This window comes from Andrena cerasifolii, chromosome 15 (genome assembly GCF_050908995.1).
Source record: "Andrena cerasifolii isolate SP2316 chromosome 15, iyAndCera1_principal, whole genome shotgun sequence".
In the NCBI taxonomy this organism is placed as follows: domain Eukaryota; kingdom Metazoa; phylum Arthropoda; class Insecta; order Hymenoptera; family Andrenidae; genus Andrena; species Andrena cerasifolii.
This window is the reverse complement of record NC_135132.1, coordinates 9545392-9564239: the sequence shown is the minus strand read 5'-3', so window position 1 is coordinate 9564239 and position 18848 is coordinate 9545392. Positions and strand designations below refer to the sequence as shown.

At 44.5% G+C, this 18848-nt stretch overlaps 2 protein-coding genes and 2 long non-coding RNA genes across 6 annotated transcripts; 1 reads left to right on the top strand and 3 right to left on the bottom strand.

The window, feature by feature from the left end:
- Positions 1-203: 203 nt before the first annotated feature.
- Positions 204-4429, bottom strand: Rngo (DNA damage inducible 1 homolog rngo). Of its 2 annotated transcripts, XM_076828452.1 has the most exons (7): positions 3935-4429; positions 3500-3555; positions 3334-3460; positions 2997-3251; positions 2383-2688; positions 1652-1771; positions 204-1403 (listed from the first exon to the last, which is right to left on the bottom strand). In XM_076828452.1, exons 1-7 carry the CDS (start codon positions 4194-4196, stop codon positions 1180-1182), a joined length of 1350 nt encoding a protein of 449 aa, XP_076684567.1. In that variant the 5' UTR covers positions 4197-4429; the 3' UTR covers positions 204-1179. The 2 variants fall into 2 exon arrangements, with proteins under 2 accessions (XP_076684567.1, XP_076684568.1); XM_076828453.1 differs by having other exon boundaries at positions 3334-3555; positions 3935-4427.
- A 1062-nt stretch (positions 4430-5491) lies between these two features.
- LOC143377331 (uncharacterized) lies at positions 5492-8516 on the bottom strand. The gene is made up of 4 exons (XR_013087297.1): positions 8169-8516; positions 7833-8096; positions 5732-6313; positions 5492-5656 (listed from the first exon to the last, which is right to left on the bottom strand). It is a non-coding gene; the product is annotated as an uncharacterized LOC143377331 (long non-coding RNA).
- Positions 8517-10503: 1987 nt separating this feature from the next.
- On the top strand, positions 10504-13318 carry Fer1 (48 related 1). Of its 2 annotated transcripts, none has more exons than XM_076827419.1 (3): positions 10504-11206; positions 12471-12787; positions 12996-13318. In XM_076827419.1, exons 1-3 carry the CDS (start codon positions 10935-10937, stop codon positions 13133-13135), a joined length of 729 nt encoding a protein of 242 aa, XP_076683534.1. In that variant the 5' UTR covers positions 10504-10934; the 3' UTR covers positions 13136-13318. The 2 variants fall into 2 exon arrangements, with proteins under 2 accessions (XP_076683534.1, XP_076683533.1); XM_076827418.1 differs by having other exon boundaries at positions 12471-12790.
- Positions 13319-14269: 951 nt separating this feature from the next.
- Positions 14270-15230, bottom strand: LOC143377287 (uncharacterized). The gene is made up of 3 exons (XR_013087277.1): positions 14992-15230; positions 14708-14900; positions 14270-14634 (listed from the first exon to the last, which is right to left on the bottom strand). It is a non-coding gene; the product is annotated as an uncharacterized LOC143377287 (long non-coding RNA).
- Positions 15231-18848: the final 3618 nt, after the last annotated feature.

The window sequence follows — 18848 nt, the reverse complement described above, 5'->3', positions numbered from 1 at the left end:
GGGCCCCTCAGAACGTTCTACACCTGGGCCTTTTTTCTTAAATCCGCCACTGCCGCTTGCGCAAGGAAACTGGCCCTGATCAGGAATAAATTGAACAAATAGTGAACTCCTGAATTGGAAACTAGCCGAGCCAAAGTGGGCCCAAGGACAGCCTTCCATTTACGGACAAAGTGAAAAGACATGGGTGAATCAGTTCATCGCAATTCCTTCTCCGTCGCCCTTTTTTATGTATCTGGTATAATAAAGAAAATACAGAAAAATAAAGTACACCGTAAGCGTAAGTATTCGGAGCAGTACAAATATTCTGTCACCTACAAAAAGGAATAATAAAAAGAAACTCCCACTAGTGAATCCGCCCTGCCTTCTTTTCCGTTTTTTTTTTAAAGTGGATAGAGAAGCTCGAAGCCTGCTGGTCCACGACCAGTTTCTTTTCCGTTCAATAAATTACTGGAGGAACTAACTTTTTACAGAGGCATCGCGACTGGTTCCATCGCGTTCGCGGAACAAAATTGTAGGGAAGAAGCGTTCCTCTCTCCCCCCGGAGGGGCGAAACGATCGTGATAGAACTTCTGCTCTACGCCCACAGAAAAGAAGCTGCTCGGCTTAACTTAGAACCTTTTAATTCACCATATTCCGCCCTTGAACTTATCTGTATTGCGATAGCTATAGTTAGATACCAGTCGTTTATATTTAATATATTCTGCGTACGTAACCGAACGAAAGATATGCATCGGATGCATACATTGCTCCACTGTAAGTCCAACGTTCGCCGCGAGAATGCTCGATGGAATCGAGCCGCCGAGCAACGAACGTGCCTGCCTGAGCGTCATTGGTCAGTTTGGTGCGTCGAATGTACAGTTATTGATATTAAAAAAATCGCTACCAAAAATCAAGTACAAATCCTCCCCTTCCTTGAAAGAACAGATCGGGACCTGGGCGAGCGCTTTATGCGTGCGATTGCTTCGGAATTGGAAAGTTTAACAGCCAATATTAAATTTCTTCGGAATCTGATTGCAATATCAGCCTTTGAGAATATTGTATAAATCGTTAGGGCATGCGAATTCGTATGTTTTAAATCTAATTCCAGCGGAAAGGTGCTCGCCCAGGTCGCGATCTCTTAACTCTGCCGCGCAGAGTTGTAAAAATTCTTTCGTCTCCTCCTCGCACGTTGCAATTGCTTTAGAACTTCAGGGATTTGGCGAACAGCGAGGCGGTAGCTTGCGCCTTGTCCCCGTTAAATCGCCGCAGTTCTGCGATAACTTGCGTCCTGGTGAAGCCCAGGGACTCGATCTCATTCACCGTCGCCTCCGTGAAGGGATCGTGGGGGAAGATGGTCGTCTCTATCGACGCTGATCTGCTCGACGAGACCGACGTACCGCTTGGATTATTGCTTCTTTGACCGTCTAAAAAGCACAGAAATAAGAGACTCTCTTCCCGCGCTTCTATAAGCAACGAATGAGTTCACAGGTACGCTGATGAGGGAGTGGTTAAATCTCGGTTTATTGAAAACACTGGCGCGGGGAAGTGGTGGGGCTTGTTTCGGTCTTAGGAACTTCCTGGATCGGAGAGAGATGTATTAGTGTCTGCAGGAACGTTTTGCTTTCAAGGAAACTACGAAGGGAAACGATAGGTTGAATTGCCGCGTGCTCACCATGCTGCTGGCATTGCTTCTTCGCGTCTCTGGAACTGTCTTCTAGCGCTCTCTGGAGCTCTCTATCATCGAACACCTCATCGTTGCTGCCGCTCAACCTTGCGCACTCTGGCAAGTCACCTAATCGGACAGACAGCGATGTAGAATCGTGAACAGAAGAGGGGTTCTATTGGGATCTGACATCCGTCACCATGACATCTGGTGGTGAAAATTAGAAGCGCTCGCAGAGTACATCAGTCCCCGGCCGTTCTTGTGCCGTTACATTGAAGTGCGTTGTTCTTTTTTGTTTATACAAAGTTAAAGTTTCCTACTTATTTACATTGTTTATTGATACGGGGGTCGGAACTTTTTCCCCACGTTTTAAATCCGCGGTTTCATTTGTTTTTCAAAGCCAAATATATTTGGTAATTTAGAGAAAATGGACCACTTAAGGGGGAGGCCCACCTAGAAATTTTCGAAAAATCGATTTTTGTCAGATCCCAATAGCTTCAGGCCAGTGGCGGATTTAGAGTGGGCGACCCCTCCCTCAAGGGAAGGATACTTATTTTAATTTGCAAAATAATTATTTTAACTCAGCAATATGCGGGAAAATATGATAAATTGATACTAAACAAACATTTTTTCATTTAGCAGGGAAATATCGGAAAGGTCCTTGGTTTATTTCTCGAACCTACACCCCCCTCTCCCGAAAATCCCAAATCCGCCCCTGCTTCAAGCTCCTTCGAGCTCACCTTCCGCGAGAAATGATGTCTCCGTGCCAGTAGTGCCGATCTTCAGGACACTTTTCTTCAGGTCTATGCAGCACTGGTGTCTTTTCAACATGTCCAGGCCGAGCATCATGTCCATAGGCTGCTCTTCGAGTACACTGAACGAGGTCGTCAAATGATCGTTGCCAATCTGAATTTGTACCATGTGTATGCGTCCAATGATGCGCTGAACGCCGACACCCTTAGCCACGCCGGCCCACCTGGTGTCAACCAGTCGCATGATGTGGCACCTTTCGGCGCAGGCGGCGGACATGATGGTTGTCTGCGCACCTAATTATTTACAACAATACCGTAAAAGAGTCACGACTATTCGGATATTTAAAAATATGCCACATGGAAGAGTGCAGATTCTGGTGTCTAAAATTAAACCACTCCCTCCATGAGGAATGGCACTGCAAAGAATGAGTTTCAAAATGCAGGAATTTAAAAATAGCCGCCCACCACCCAAACGCAGCCGAACAGAGATATTTAAAAATAATCTTGTCTCTGATCCACCAATGGCGTCGAGTGTCCTGCACGTCCCGTTAACTTTCGTCGGCTAATTACCCATGCAAATGGGAGAACCGAGATATGCTCACCTGAATCGATAAATGCTTTAACAGGGAATCCATTGACTTTACAATTAATATACAACATAACAACTGTCCCGAACGTCTCCGGATTGTACTCCATAGCAGCCTCCATGTTCGCCTCGATGTTCTTCTGCCTGATCTCCTCCGCGATTAGCCTCTGCGCCTCCGTGTCGAACGGATTCGCGTTCATCATCCTTAATCTCTGAGCCTGGCGCTCTTCCCTGGCTTTTATTTGCTCTCTGAGCACCGTGGAGAATCTGTCTGTAAATCAGAAAGCTTTTAATTGAAGCAGACCCTCGGAATTCCAAGCCAAACTCGCAGAGTTATGTCTCTAAGGACGCACCGAGATTCCCGGAGAGTAAGGCGTCAGCTAGCCTAGGGTTATTCTGTTTGAGCAACGCTAGTTGATCTGGATTAGCCAAGAACATGTCTCTTATCATCGCTGGGTTATCCTCGCTCCTTGGATTCTGTATTCTCGCCGCATTGCTCGAGTTCGAAGCAGTTGGCTGGCGACTGTTGGACGACCCTGGTACTCTGATGGAACTGAAGTCCAACATGGGAATAGCTAGAGTGAGGTATCTTGGAATTTAATACATTCTCTTCTTTACTACACGGAGCGCGCTCTTAAATAACTCAAAGCGAAGTATCATTAAATCGACCGCGATTGACCGGAGTCTTTTGGAAAGCTTTTAAGCCCGTCGACTCTACGATTACCGACCTCGAACGAGCCCGCTGCGTACAAAGGTGAACGCAGCGGTCTACGCTCCGTCGATTGGCTCGCACTGAGCCAGGGTTGTGCGAAACGTGTAAGCGACTGGCGCCTGGCTCTCGCAGGGCGATAGGATGAAGCGAGCAGTTTCGAACGTTTTGGGGGACGTAAAAGGAAGCCGAAGAGCTAACCTCAGGGGCCGCGTTGATTGCCACGGTTAAATAATGAAGCTGACCTCCGTTATTGGGGTGGACGCTCAAGTCGGTGCCGCTATGGTGCATATGCTGGAGGATGACCGCGTCGCCGTCCCTTATCCCGTGGTCCTTGAGGGACTTCTTGTCGTCCATCAGCGGCAGGCCATTGAACGCGATGACGATCTCGTGCGCGGGCACGCCGCTCTCGATCTCGCAGAACGCCTTGAAATTCTCCAGCTCGAGCTCCTCGCTCACGTCCAGGACGAAGATGTCGTCGCTGAGCGTGGTCACTGTTACCTTCATTCTCGTCGCCCTGGTTAGGTCCGCGCAGTCCAGACGGTGTTTGGTCACTGATGGGTGCCAGTAGTGCCAGTGTTCGCGGGGGCCAGCGTGGATTTCATACGCGAGAATTTCTTCGCCGCCCTCCTCTCCTCTCGCGGGGCTGGGGACGAAGAGCGGCTCCGAGATGTAAACAACAACCCAGCTCAGCAAAAATACTGGCCGGCCTCCGGGGCTCGAGCTGAGGGCCACCCAGATATCGTTCGAGAACTCGAAGTCGATCGAGGCTACCCTGGCGCCACCTTCGCGCTAATGTTTTTGAATTTCAAGTGGAAGCGCGCGGTTTCTGCTTGAATTCGAACTGGGAGCGCGCCATGATCGCGCATGGTTTCTTTGAGCTGTATGGCGGTTCTTTCTAAGCTTTTTAACTGTTTCTTAGCTGAAAACTGGGAAATAGATGAATCTTTGGGGGGTTCTGCAGGCTGTTGGTGGTTTAAAATTTGGATGTAGTGTTTTTTAAGGGATGATTTAGTTTAGAAGATGGAAGTATTGTTGAAATAAGAGTCCATAAATATTAGAAACTTCTGGGAATTTAGCAGTCAATCTCGTAATCTAGTAGTAAAGCCACAGATGTTAAAATGCTTGCACAATAGCGAAAGAAAATCCTTATTAGATTATAAATATTCAAAGACAGGGGAGGAGGATTTATAGATTCCGAGATTGTCAATGGCTGCAGCCCCATGTATGCAAAACTCTAGGAATTAAACGCTCCATTCATCCCTCCAGATCAACGCGAAGATACCTTCCTCTCCCCCGTTCCGCAGAGATATCTTGATCACTCCAATCATTGAATAAGAACGTATATAGCAAAAATAGCCACGTCGATAATTTCCATCCCATTCCAATACTTCTATACAAAATTATGCGCATTTGTGTAGCCACTTTTATCTGGTATCTTGCTGAATATAGTAATAGTCAGAAGAAACATAAACGTACATGGGCAAAAAATGGTAGGATAATTTTTGAAGTAATCATTTGGAATTTTCTAGCAATAAAAAGGACATTCGCTGTTCGTTGAAAAATCAATATTTTCTCTAAATCTTGTGCACTTCTCTAATATTTAGTGCGTAGTTTACTAAACTTCTCGTCTTTTTGTTCTAGATCCAACGGCGTTGGCGTGAAAAATTCCCCCGCGGAATATTGCGCCCTTATTTTTCATTTCACACAGTTTTCCCGCAATAAGTTATACTGTCCTGTTATTAGTTATTCTTGCAAACAAGCAGTATGTCCTCTGCATCGTTTTATTTTATGCGAAAGTTGTGAAAAATCTGAGCTGTAAATGTTAACTCATCGATTAGAATAAAAAAAATATCGAAAAATAACTATTTACCTTTTCACTTCATCGATCTTTTACCACTGTGCCAGTTTGACACTGAGGAACAGATTCAGCTGGTGAAATGAGGAACGGATGAGGGTTAAAAAATCTGAAACAAAAAATATATTTCTTTTTATAAATATCATAAGAAACTTCTTTAACATCACCTCCAAAGTTATCCTACCATTTTGGCCCATCATCGTGGCGTTACCCTTTAAGGTCCCTTCCACAAAAGTTTCTTTCGACCACCACTATCTGCCCAGAGAAACCACCCCTCTTCTTTCAGCTAGATAATTAAATTACCGAAGGCTGCTTCGAAGGATCTCCTGAATTGGCTGGCTCCTTCATTGAGTTTCTTGAACCGAGTCCTAGATAGAATATCCGTCACTGCCCGGACGTTCCCCAACGAATCGTTTCCGTGGACACGGGGAATCGAGGGTGCAAAGGTGGCGCAGCGAAGCATGGAACGTTCAGGGGGTCGCGCCCCCCTTGGTAGAGGGCCAGGCCACGAGGACACCGCAGGGGGTGACATCCCCCCCGTGCCGGAAACGGATGCAGGAGTGGATATTAGACAGGTGGCTGAGCGATTCGGCCGGGACAGGCTGATGGTTAAATTAGCCCACGATTCGAACGGCTCGCTCGATTGCGCCTCGGATCGTCCAGTTGCCACCGGATGTTTCCAGATAAACATTGTGCAAGGTGTGTCCGTCGCGTTGCACAGCTCCGCGCTGTGTAATGGCTGCTTTGCCAGCGATGGGAGCTCTGTCTAAAACAAATAAAAGGCAGGGGTAGAAGTTGAACTACGGAAGAAGTATAATTCTAATAGTAAGTTTGTGATTGGAACTGTTAGGTCTGAGTTGAGGTGCCCTGATACTTGAAATGAATTGCGTAGGAAGCAATTTAGATCTTTAAATTGGAATTGTCAAGCTGCTCAGTTTAGAAATATTCTCCATTTTCCCCGGGTTTCTCTGTTTCAGTACTTAGGCGCATGATTCTTGTTTTATGGAGTCGATCAGTTTGGCTTTATAGAGGCTCGTGTATTGGTTAGTGCTGATCAAATTTTTGTAGCTTCACTTTGCAATGGATTTCAGATATCCTCGTTATTCAAAGTGCTCCTCTTTTTCAAGAAATAACACTATTGATAAAATACACGAGTAGTTTGATATACTAGGTAGGTCAAAATATTATCATATTGAGGGGTCACTTCGGTTAGCGCGCCGATAAATTCAGCGATTTTCTGGAGTTTATTGCGACGAAAATAATTATAGTAATGGAATAAAACTTTTTTCTATTTATTAAACTACATTTCTACCAGTAAATAAAAAATATAAAAGTAATAAAATTATTGTTTTTCAAATGCTTTTGAAAGTGGTATTGATGATATGTTTAAAAATTCATGCCTCGCTCGTGAAGGCGATTTCAGCTGTTAGACTCATCTGAACCCAAAGATCCAAACAGATTCTTAATCAGTATGACTGTCGCTATCGCTCAGACTATATTTAGTGATTTATCTTAAAAATTAGCAAAATGGCGGGCAAAATGCAAGAAAAAATGCCTCTATAGAAGCTAAAATAATCGAAATTTTTCCATGAAAATTTAACAGTACATTCTTGAGGATATATACTTTCGAAAATTCTTTTAAAAGAAAAATCGATTTTTTCAACCCGTCTAACCGGAATGACCCCTTAAACTTCAATGTTAAGATCTAAAAATCTCCTCCTTTTGAAGAAGTAGCACTACTGAGAAGTAACATAAACAGTGCGGGTCAAGCTAGACCCGGCGCCCGCCAGCCGAGGGCGAAATAAAAAAAGATTGGACTCTAGCGACCGCGGAGCATCATCCCCCTTACAGGGGACACCCGCCCTACGTGTAACCGATTCTCCATGGCACATCCTAGCACCCAGGGACCCATGTCCAACACCTGGTACTCGGTGCAGCCCCAGGAACATCCTGGTACCCACTCGAAAATGTAGCTAAACCCCCTAAGTGTCTATTAATTTATACTCAGCGGGAGTGTGAAATCGATTTATGCCCGGTCTCGATTCACTTCCAGCTCTTAATGCATCCGCGACCCTCTTCTCTAGGAAACAATCCCCCGTACCATGAAATTCCAGAAGAAGAGTTTCTAAGCCGTGAGTTGCTCCAATTTTATTTAAAGAACTCACAATTAAAAATTTGAACTCCTCAGTCTAGCTCCTGTTCAGTTTAATCTAATCGAGCTCGACATCCTCAATCTTTAATCCACCTTAATTCAGACCCAATGTTCAGTAAAAATTGTCTCTAACTTCGAAAGAGTAGAAAAGTAAGTGCCTAAAGGAGCAGCGATAGAATCTTTATTTTCTTCCGTTTAACTCCTCCCGTGGTTTGAGTGGAATCGCGCGCACGTGCCCCAGGGATTTGCCGTTTAAATCTGATCCCCTTCAGTTATCTCTGGATCTCGAGGATCAAGGATCACAATGGACCTGTCCCAATCTGCTATTTTCCTTTCGGATTAGATTCAGACAGGCTGCGGTTTTTCATCCCCGGACCCTGCACCTGCACGCGTTGCGCTATAAAAAAAGATGTACGTGATTTTTTTAAACTAATTTTCACACTCGATGAAATTCGAAATTGTTTCTTACGTGCGGGGGTGACGTTGCTGTTTTGCCAGTTGCTGCGAGCTGGTTTCCGAATTGCGTCCGTGGGAAACAGGCAAATCGTTTCCTTGATTTCCTCTGGAACAACGCGCCAGATGGAGCGAATAATTCACCCCCTGTCACGAACCCTCTAAATTCCCTCTGTGTTAATTATCCGGGCTGGACGGCGCGTTTAGTTAATTTTGTGGGGAATCGATAATGGTTTGTAGTTTATACCGGGGCGGCGCTTCAAAGGGAACAGCCCGAAGCCTTCTCCTCCCTGAAAGCAACAGTAGCTTTGCGTTAAATTTGGAAATAATCTTGACGAAGATTCATTTAAGGAAGCATCATACTAATAAGTGCATATAATCTCCTGCATTACAATTTCTATGATCTTTAAAGAAACTTAAGGGGAGGTTTTTTTATTTTGAAGAATATACTTCTAGCTCGTGGACAAACCAGTGAAATTTTAAAAACATTGAAAATTTGTAATTTTTAAAGGCGTTGAAAGTGGAAAAAGTGATTTCAAACTTCAAGTGTCGTTATTTTCTCAAAAATGTAATTTTTTGTCATGGATGGTTAAAAATTAATAAAAAAAAATCTGCAGCTTCTTCAAAGACGCATCGAAACATGGTCCAAATTTCAGATGAATCGAATCGCTGGATTCTTAAAAAAAAATCCCAAATTCTGCTATGTTTTTAGCCCAAAGAATGTGATTCCCCCTTAAAGTACAGAGCTTCTATCTCGAACTGCATAAACTTTATCTCCTTCCTCAGACCAGTTAAGTCCCCTATTCACACTAACATTCGCCAAAGAATGTCACCACGAACTTTTAGCACCATCAAATTTAAAAAAAAAAAGCTAGTATTAAATCTACATAAGTTTCTCAGTCGAAAGAATTATAAATGTCTTGCTCCACCAGTCCCAGGCTATCTTCCACTGTCCTCTTCAGATCCAATAGAAGAGTGTTCCTTTCAGGAGCCCGGAGCCGCTACAATCACCAGTCACGGCGTTGCCCCTGCAGAAAGAGCATCCATGAATCAAAGGTGTAACGGAGAAAGAAATTAGGGGCACGTGTCGCGCGCGTGCGCCAGGAAACCCACAGGGGAAAGGGTTCGGCCGAGGGTCAACCACTTCGGCGACATTTGGCCCCAACCGCGGTAACGTGTAATTATGCGCTCCGTAACAGGTTCGATCTGATTTCTGGTACGTTATTACCTGCCGCGAAATTACATTGTTCGATAGCGTGGCCTGCCGGCAGTATGTTCGCCGGAACTACGTGTCGCGCGTAGGAAGAAATTGCAGCCCGAGCAGGCTGCGATATCTTTGTTACATAGTTGGAGGCCTCGAATTAACTGGGGCCATTGTGGGAACTTGTAGGATGCAATATGTAGCACATTTGCTAGGTGGAAGGCTCGAATAAGCTACCACTGTGTTGTAAAAAAATTCTACAACTCTAAGGGTTAACAATTCAGCCCCCTTTTTTCCAAGGAGTAACGAGCAAAGTAGACACTGAATTTACAAATTCATTCGATGATCCCCCAACTTCTCCGCGGGTTATCCGCCAACGAGAGCCTCCTTGTCGCTTATCAGATCGATGAAGAGGCGGAACCGGCGCCCTGGCAACCAGGGGTGGCAGGCTCCGCCAGCGCGCAGCTAGACGAATGGGGTTGCCGTGCCTTCAACCCCTGGAATGGCTTCCACCTTCCTCCCTCTCTTCCCTTTCAGTCTGCACAGACCACCTGAAGCAAAGTGCTCGTCCGGAGTCTCCTGAACGCGGGCCAATCCTCGGTGCCCCATTGCTCTGTTCGCAGTTGAACTTCCAGTGTCCGAAGCCGATCCTGAACCGCGCGAGTGCTTGGTTCGTTCGGTGTTCTACTGCTCCAGGAAGCTCCCAGTTCTTCATCGAGGAAATGGCTCCTCGTTTTCTCTGAAACCCGTGGAGAACTCTTGGTCCAGCATTTCCTTGAAGAGAAGCTAATTTGTAAATAATGACTGTCGGAGGTCTGCGCGAGTGTTAGGAAGACGGTGACAGTGCAATGAAGTATACCTTACAAGGATCGATGTGTTCCATGCTTGAGATCAGGGTCGAGGATGAAGACGGCTCTTCTTGAAGGCTTCCTGGACGCCCAACGAAAGGATCTTGGCCGAGGATCGTTGGGGCGGACGCTGATAAGCGTTCTAACAAACCTGGACACGTGTCCTGGCCTCCTGCTGGCACGTGCCGCTGTTTAGAAGCATTTCCTCGCACGCGTCGGGGTCGCGTGGCGTTGATAGGATCAGTAGATCCTCGGGACGTGATCGAGGGTGCGTAGGAAATTCCAATGAAAACGGTCTGCTGATCCCGGTGTAATTGAATCAACTCAGCGCTGCTTATACACCTCGAAGAAGCAGTCTATTGGAGTCTAAAGCGAGCTTCAATTTTGCAAACTTCATCTAGGAACGCTGAGAGTCCTTTGGAATCCCTGAAGCCGTTAGAGAAGAGCTAAATGAGGAGCCTGGCAGTGGAAGAAGAATCGAAGACAGTCCTTCGTTTCCCTGGGAATTTGTGAGTCGAACTCTGAAGAGTAGTGCCTAAACCTTCTCTTCAAGAGAGCACTTTCTAGTCTTCAAAGTTGCTGAAGAAAATTGGGCTACTTCGCGAGGACAATGTAGGAGTCTCGTCCTCTCGCATACCTCGGCTAGTCAACGATTCTAGTCACAGCAGGCAGGCTAGCTGCTGCTTTTACCAAAGGCTCTTGAGGAACAGTTTTAAGGAGACAGCGCCCCAAGATGTATTCCATGGACAACATCGAGCTGGACATGATGAACCGCCAGTACATGTACGAGGCGCACAGCTTCCTCGGGAACCCGGCTATCCCGGCTTTGCCTCCGCACTGCGGGGCGCCTACGACGGCCACTCTTCCTTCCATCCCGTCGCAGTTGGCCTCTCATCCTCCTGGAAGCACGGGGAGCACCAGCGGCAGCGAGATTTACTTGTACGACGAGAACAGCAGCGACAATGAAAGTGCTTACAGCAGCGACCAGGAGAACCACGCCAGAGAGTGAGTATCCCGTTGGTATTCTTCTTCAGGGGACCTGGAACAAGTCTGTGGGTCAGAGGAGTGTTGGTCAAAGTTCGAGGAACCATTCCGTGGCAATCGCAAGTATTTAGAATCCTCGAGGAATCCGTGGAGCGCACAGTGCTCCAGATAGAGCTTCTCCGTGGCCAAAGGAAATTTTTTCAAATTTAATATTTTGAAAAAATTCTTTTTTCTGTAAATTCGCAACTCCTTGAAGCTTCGAAGTCCAAATATTTTCGCCGGTGATTAATTATGCGATGAAAAATAGCATTCTAATGTTGGAATCGTGAATTTCAAGGTGAAAACTAATTCTTTTAATTTGTTTATAGTTTTATGCATGGGAAGAGGTATATTTCAGTTATTGAATTGTGTGGAAAGCATTTCTTAGTCCATGTGTAAATAATGCAATGTTTATCACAATTTAAACCGCCGTGGGCGCACTTATTTGACTTTCAAAAAATTTGAAAAAATTATGGGATACTCTCTACTTTAAGATACAATCGTTCTCGGAGTCAAATGTTTAAAGGATTAAGTAGGAAATATACAGATTCGGAAGGAAGTTTAAGAAAGGAGCCAGCGTGCCCACGGCGGATTAAGCTTTGAGAAGGGTTTTAAAAAAATTCTCAAAGATGCTAGACGTCTGGTTTGCTTTGAAAGCTTAGACAATTGCCAAGAGGAGCACGTAAATTTTATCTGCTACCACCTTCAACTCCTCCTCGAGTCAAGTAAGCCCGAGTCTGCCCAAAGCACCGTCGTTCTACTTAAGGATGAACTTCAGTAACATTAAAGATAAGCGAAAATCTTTGAAAATTTGAGGAATGCATCTTTATGCAATAATAAAACCCTCTGCACAATTTCAGAAAAATTGATTCGGTAGTTTTTAAATTATTTAACTTATGGGAAAATAGCGATATCGAGAAATACAGCTACAAAATTAAAAGTGAAATAATAGGCCCAAGTGTTTGAAATCTTCTGAGCAGAAAGATCAAACACTGAGCAAAATTGTCACAAAAATACCAAACAATTGATTCGATAGTTTTTTTTTTAAACGAAAGAAAATGACAAGTGTATCATAAAAGATCAAATATTCATTGAATTGACAAAATAAAATAAAAAGTAAGAGCGAATTCAACTGAATCAACTTCTCATCACAGGAAAAAGCTTTATTAATATATTGGAGATTGATTAGCTTTTGGGTAAGATTGTCACTGAAATTCACCCTTAAGCCAGCGACGCTCGTTCACAGAAGAAGTCAAGGCAGCAGACGCAACGGAGGGTCAGGGAAGAGCCCAAGGCAGGCGGTGCAGCAGAGGCAGGCTGCTAACATGAGGGAGAGGAGGCGCATGCAGAACATTAACGACGCCTTCGAGGGCCTCAGGGCCCACATACCAACCCTCCCTTACGAGAAGCGTTTGTCCAAAGTGGACACGTTGAAGCTGGCCATTGGGTACATCAAATTTCTAAACGAGCTGGTCAGAGCCGACGCTGGCAACGACCCGTTGACAGGGAACGGTGGCCTCTCCAGGTGTTCGGGCCGGGACGACTCGAAGAAGGTCATAGTTCGTGGTGAGGCCAATACCAATCGCAATGGCTCCTTCCTCCCTCGACCTTTGTAGACGACTCTGGGAGCTCTCAAGCGGCAGCTCGAAGTCGGTAGACCTGCAAGCAAGGGTTGAAGTTAGTGATACAGTCAGGGTTCAAGATGCGGAGTGATTGAGAGCTTTCAGAGGGTCGTTCAGAGCGAATTGATTTAGAGACGTTCAACTTTCAGGCAGCGAAGGGAACCCTTTCATATTCCACTCCCTCTCCTGGTCCAGGAAGACAGACATATCACCCAACGGGACGATGTACGCCAAGGTCTGGACGCCAGAAGACCCGCGGGCGTCGAAGAACAGCTCGACGTTCGAGTGAAGTGCTCGGGACTAGGGCTGGGACTATTTGTCGAATTTTTGGGTATTCGAGTACTCGAGTACTTTAGTTGCTCAATTATTTGGCGAATATAATTCGAGTATCCAAGTATCCAAATACCATTCGAATATTAAATTATTCGAATAGTCCCAGCCCGAGTCGGGACTTGATTAACGAGACACAGCTCTGTTATTTAGTGTTTAAGAACGGATAGCTCTAGTCATCGACCAAAGATTTACACCTTGTTTTCCTTTCGAATTGTCGGCCCGAATCGCGGGCATTTTAATTAATTATTCGGCGTGCAATTAACGCAAACTGCACGCGTGCGGATTATTTCGTGTCTAGTCTTATTGTTGCTAATACTATTTGATTATTGTGTTTTGGACGAGGGGGTAGCTTTCCTCTAGCTTTGCATAAAGGAACCCGAGTGGAATATTAAATTGAAACTGAGTTGATGCGTCTTGTCTTCTGGTTTTCTCTTCGGGAAATGCTCAAAGTCGATTTCTATAATTATATAAAAGGAGAACAAGCTGCGAAGGTTCTGCCGGGGCTTTCCCTTTGTCCTTTCAGCAATAAACTAGACGGCGTGGCGCACGAGTTGCCCGGCAGAATTCACGTAAACGCACGGTACAATTGTAAATATAGGCCACGGTTACATGATTAAGTAATGTAAGCAGATATCGTTTGTACGTGATCAGGGAGGAACAGAATGATTGTCAATATCGTTGCCACTGAAGCCAAATAAAGTAGGTTCTTCAAGCTTGCGACTGTCTTCAATTCCCCATCCTATTTCTCTGTAAAGTTGATTTTCGTTTCTATGTAAACTTCAAAGTCGATTTTCTCGAAAATGAAGCGCAATATCAAAAATTTTTATTCTTTTTACTCGACTCACTTACTTGTCATAAGTCGAAAAGAAAGAGTAACTTTTTTCGATATCGCGCTCCATTTTTGAGAAAATCGACTTTGAAATTCTGCACGTTCTCTTTTACCACGATAATGATCCTCGGGTTGAAATTTCCATAATTTGCAATTTAGATGTACACAAGTACTTATGTGATGAATTTAGAATGCTCTCTTCTGATTTTCAAGCCTCCAAATTTTCCTAGAATTCTCATAACAACCATTAAGTCCCCTCCAGATTTATTTACAGAGAAAATCATCCCCCAGAAAATTCACAAGCTTCCAGCTACTCTAAATATCACAATTTAATCGCAAAATGGCGGCGGGAGGGTTCCAAAAAGGCAGAGGGTGGAGGTTGCGCCAAATTCTGCCGCACAGTTCGCGATAGGGGGTAGCGCAGGGAGAAGAAGCGTCGTGGGCGGTACGTCGATATTGCGGCGTCGCGACGCCCCGGGAACAATGGCGTCGACGGCTGTGGATCTTCCCACGGCACGGTCCTCCAGTTCCCTCTTCGTTATTTTCCAGCATGAATGACCCGGAGTTTCCTTTCCTCTGCCTTCCACCGAGCTCCGCGTTACGTCAATGAGGGTGGCCTCTGTTTTCTGCAAAGCTCCCTTGAAAATTGCAATGCCATTCGCCGTAATACCGTTCAGGTCGAAACGAGTTGCTACCCACTTTACATTAATTTCCTATCCAACCCTTAAACAGTTAATGCGCTTTCAATGGCACTCTGTGACTACTGGCATTATAAAATTTATAAGGGCTTATTCTTGTAATATTAAGTCGCCTTCCGCGATGCTTTTCCATTCTCCCAGTTTCTGTTCTTCAGTTCATTCTCTTCTCAGTGTTCTGTGCTCCATTAAAAACCCTGCAATTAAAAATGGCAATTAAACTGGGCTCAAAAGAAATTATTAAAGCTCCAAGCACTTGTTACCAATCACAGTGATTAAACAACCCACATGTAGCTTTTTCAGTGTCCGGCTGATCCCCTTCAGAGGAGAGAAGCTTCCACCAGGTGGACCTCCGACATCGTCGACCCGCAGCAGGGACGTGGCCCGCTATCAGCTGTGAAAACAGCATTGTTTATAGACACCGTGGCACAATGAGGTGTAATTGAATCCATATTCTACCCCGTTGTGTTTGGAGCCCCTTTGCCGGAGCTAGCGGAACGCCCCTGGCTGCCCGGGGGTGCTTGTACTTAACGGTTCGGAAATCGAGGGTGGCAGTCGATTTGTGGACAATTAGGGGCCCTTGGGACGAATCGACCACTCTCGCTCCACCTTCCCACTTCCTCTCGCGTTGAAATTATTTGGGACCAGAGTTAGGAGTCTTGAAGACACCTTAGTTTCTTCTAAGACTGGCTTGCGAATTAGCGACAATTGATTCTGATGGGCGAGTAGACCCCGATTAGATGTCAATTTGAATTTTTACATACAAGGGTTTCCCACACAAATCCCTAAAAATTAATTTCAGGATTTTGCCCTAATCAACCCCTAAGGGGATGAAACGGGGTAAACTGTGTTTTCGTGGAGTCCTTAATATCTCTTAGGCCCGAAGCGAAGCGCGGGGTATTTTGCTAGTACAATAGTAAATAAGATTATTGTCTATTGATGAGGGTGCACTCTTATCGCTTCATCAAAAGTGGCTCAAACTTTATCAGCCGCGCAGGTGTGTCCATACACCTGCTCTTATCATCCTCCACCGCTTTGCGTTGTCATCCCTTTTCCAGCATTTGTGCCGATATAAATACTGAATATTGAGTGCCACGGTGATATTCTTCGGCCAGCATTATCCACTTGCCTTCATTCTTCCTTAATTAACAGCTCCGATATCCTAATTACTCCTCCAATGGCCTCTCGCATCTTGTAGCCGCTGAAATTGAGAGCAAAAAAGACGGACTAAGTGACTCATATAAAATAGGAAAAATTATTTTTCTTTCAATGTGGGTTGCTCCGTTTTTGCTCCCAATGCCTCGATTATCATCCTAACTACTCTCTGCGTCCCTGGAAAGAGAAGCGACGTGGTTCAAAGCCCCGCGATCTTACAAATTATTATTTTTTAATTCATAGAAGCGGCAGGAAGCTTCGCTTGGTCTCCGGCGAAAGGTCCAGCGGTTAAGGGGAGGCGTGAAAGTTCAGTACCCCAGTTTGGAGCCTAATCGGCTCGAACGTCACGGTGCCGTGATCCCGTGAAAATTAGCAAACCATAGAATCGCTCGCGGGGAGCCCCCTTTCGCGTATCAGAGGAGCATTAAAAGCACCCTCTCGTCGCGCGAGGGGACGCACTTGTGTTGATCCACGCAGCTGGAGTGACACACAAATAAAGTATTAATTCTCCATTCGCGTCGTAATAGAGGCGGGCGTTGCATTCACGGCGAGACGAGGAGCGGTTTGATTGAGTAGGATAACTGAAAAATTCAGTGGGATCTTCTGTTCGGACGATTGAGAGATGGGGGTAGCCAGTTTCTTGAAATTTGATGTCCAGTTTCCTGATAGAAGACATATGGTTGGATATTCGAATAGTATTTGGATACTTGGATATTCGAATAGTATTCGGATACTTGGATATTCGAATAGTATTCAGATACTTGGATATTCGAATAGTATTTGGATACTTGGGTATTCGAATAGTATTTGGATACTTGGATATTCGAATAGTATTTGAATACTTGGATATTCGAATAGTATTTGGATACTTGGGTATTCGAATAGTATTTGGATACTTGGATATTCGAATTATATTCGCCAAAGAATTCGACAAATAGTCTCGTCCCTAATAGAAATGATAGCAAATATTTCTACAAATTATATGGAAGCAGAAGCTTGAACGCAACAGTTTGAAGTTGGAGACCCAAGAATCGAATTAATTGTGTTACACCCAAAGGCAGGAGAGGTTGGGGGTTCCATTACACCGCAGCGCTGCGTTCTGGGGGGTGCAAAAGAGAGCATCCATCCACCCTTCTGCCCCCTTGAGCCCCGACCCTCAGCCGGGGGTGAAAATTGGGGCACGCAAATACCTGGGCAGCTGCGTGCTGTTTTCTGAAGTTCCAGAGAAACTCATCCACCCCTGTGGACCCCGTCGGATCACTTTTATCCTTGTAGCTCCCCCAAATATGCTCCGGACGATTGTCGAGGGAGACAATGTAACACTTGATTCGATTGTCGTTAGCGGACGATTACAGATAAAGTAGGTTCAAGGAAATTTAGTTTATCACTGACCTCAGATCCTACACGGTGAATTTCTTCGAAATGCAATTCGATGTGGGGCAGGAAGGCTTGCTTTCTGAGTTGGCTGAGATTCAATTGGGAGTTTCAAGTATCTCGCATCAGAATATAGAACGTAATAGAATTACTGTAAAATATACAGTAATCGTAGTGTAATTAAAAAGGACGAAAAGGGTGTGATTTTTGGAAATTTTTTTCTCAGAAACCTATTTACCTACGACTCTGAATTTTCGCGTTAAAAAATATTTATTAATGATAGTTATTTACTATCTCCTAGATGTCCTGTTCGAAAGAAGCGTTTGCGGTGATCACGATTACTCGGAAGTGGATTATCTAAAATCGAAAATTGAAAACAATTTAGTTAATGCATTAAATGTATTCAGCTACACTGAATTCCCGCACAATTAAAAATCAGGATATTGCCCCACTTGCAAGAGGAGTTTAAAAATTGAAGAGTGTTGAGAATGGGTCGACGCTGGCGTTCCTAGGAGAGTGGATAGATGGGACACAGATGCAGATAAGGTGAAATCCAGCGTGAAGATCGGAGGCGCGTCTCGATGAAATCCTATTACTTCATACTTTACAAGGAGCATTGTTCAGCTGTAATGCGACATCGGGGCTTCATCTATCCAGGAGAGGATCTAAAAAGGGCAGAGATGCATGCGTGAATTTTAGCTACACTATAACTGACTCTGCATTCCCTGCAAAATTAGTTTTCTCTTAAGGGGGTACTCCAGTGTAACTCCCCGTTTTTCCACGCCATCTTCGGGAATTTATTTAACAAAAACTAGAAGTTTATACTATCTGGTGTTTTGCCTGCATATTGAGGTATGCTTGAAGTAACACTCAGAATTTTTTTGAGGTTTTTCATCGCATATATACATAGATATAGTCGGTGGTGCAAACTTCTGCAAAAAAATCTCCAATGGGGGTTGGTGTGGGAACTGTTCTAGTCATCTGAAATGGAAGAACTGAGGTTAATTTTGTTTATTATAGTTGGAACCACGGACGCCTTCTAAAAATAAGAAATTGCAGAATGACAGCACTTTTAGCAAAACTGTTCGATTCTCCCTAAAAATTAGGCTGTTTTCCTTCTGTAATATTAATCCCTTACAAGACTAATATTTCAAATTTCAAAAAGTCGCTATGCAGAAATATTTGTCACTCCACAAACTACGAGATAATGAAAAAAAATCGGTTTTTTTACAATCTACACTGGAGTACTCCCTTAACAATCTAATCTACCCTTTCAGTCTAACTTGAATATCGGGATTCTGTTCAATATAGTAGAGGAGACCGGGGCTAGTTGATACGTTCTGTTTTCGATTTTTTTTTCATTTTTACTTGAATTAATTACTTATTAACAAATATGCCAAAATATACATTGGTTCTTCCTCTGTAATATATCTAATTCTCTGTATCAACTAGCCCCGGTCTCCCCTACCTACAGAATGCAATAAAATTCCTCAGAAAAGAAGAACAAATTTGATATGCATTCCCCTGCAAAGTACCACGGTAATTCTCCTCAACTGCTGGCAGTAGCATCCCTGAAACTTCCAGTACTAGTAGAAGAGATATTACTGCCACTTTGC

Coding starts and splice junctions, on each gene's coding strand:
- Rngo (XM_076828453.1), bottom strand. CDS start 4,196: ATGAAGGTAACAGTGACCACGCTCAGCGACGACATCTTCGTCCTGGAC. Junction 3,252..3,333: donor CTTACTCTCCGGGAATCTCG/GTGCGTCCTTAG, acceptor TCTGATTTACAG/ACAGATTCTCCACGGTGCTC. Junction 2,689..2,996: donor TAAAGCATTTATCGATTCAG/GTGAGCATATCT, acceptor GTAAATAATTAG/GTGCGCAGACAACCATCATG.
- Fer1 (XM_076827418.1), top strand. CDS start 10,935: ATGTATTCCATGGACAACATCGAGCTGGACATGATGAACCGCCAGTAC. Junction 11,207..12,470: donor CAGGAGAACCACGCCAGAGA/GTGAGTATCCCG, acceptor GCTCGTTCACAG/AAGAAGTCAAGGCAGCAGAC. Junction 12,791..12,995: donor GAAGAAGGTCATAGTTCGTG/GTGAGGCCAATA, acceptor TTCAACTTTCAG/GCAGCGAAGGGAACCCTTTC.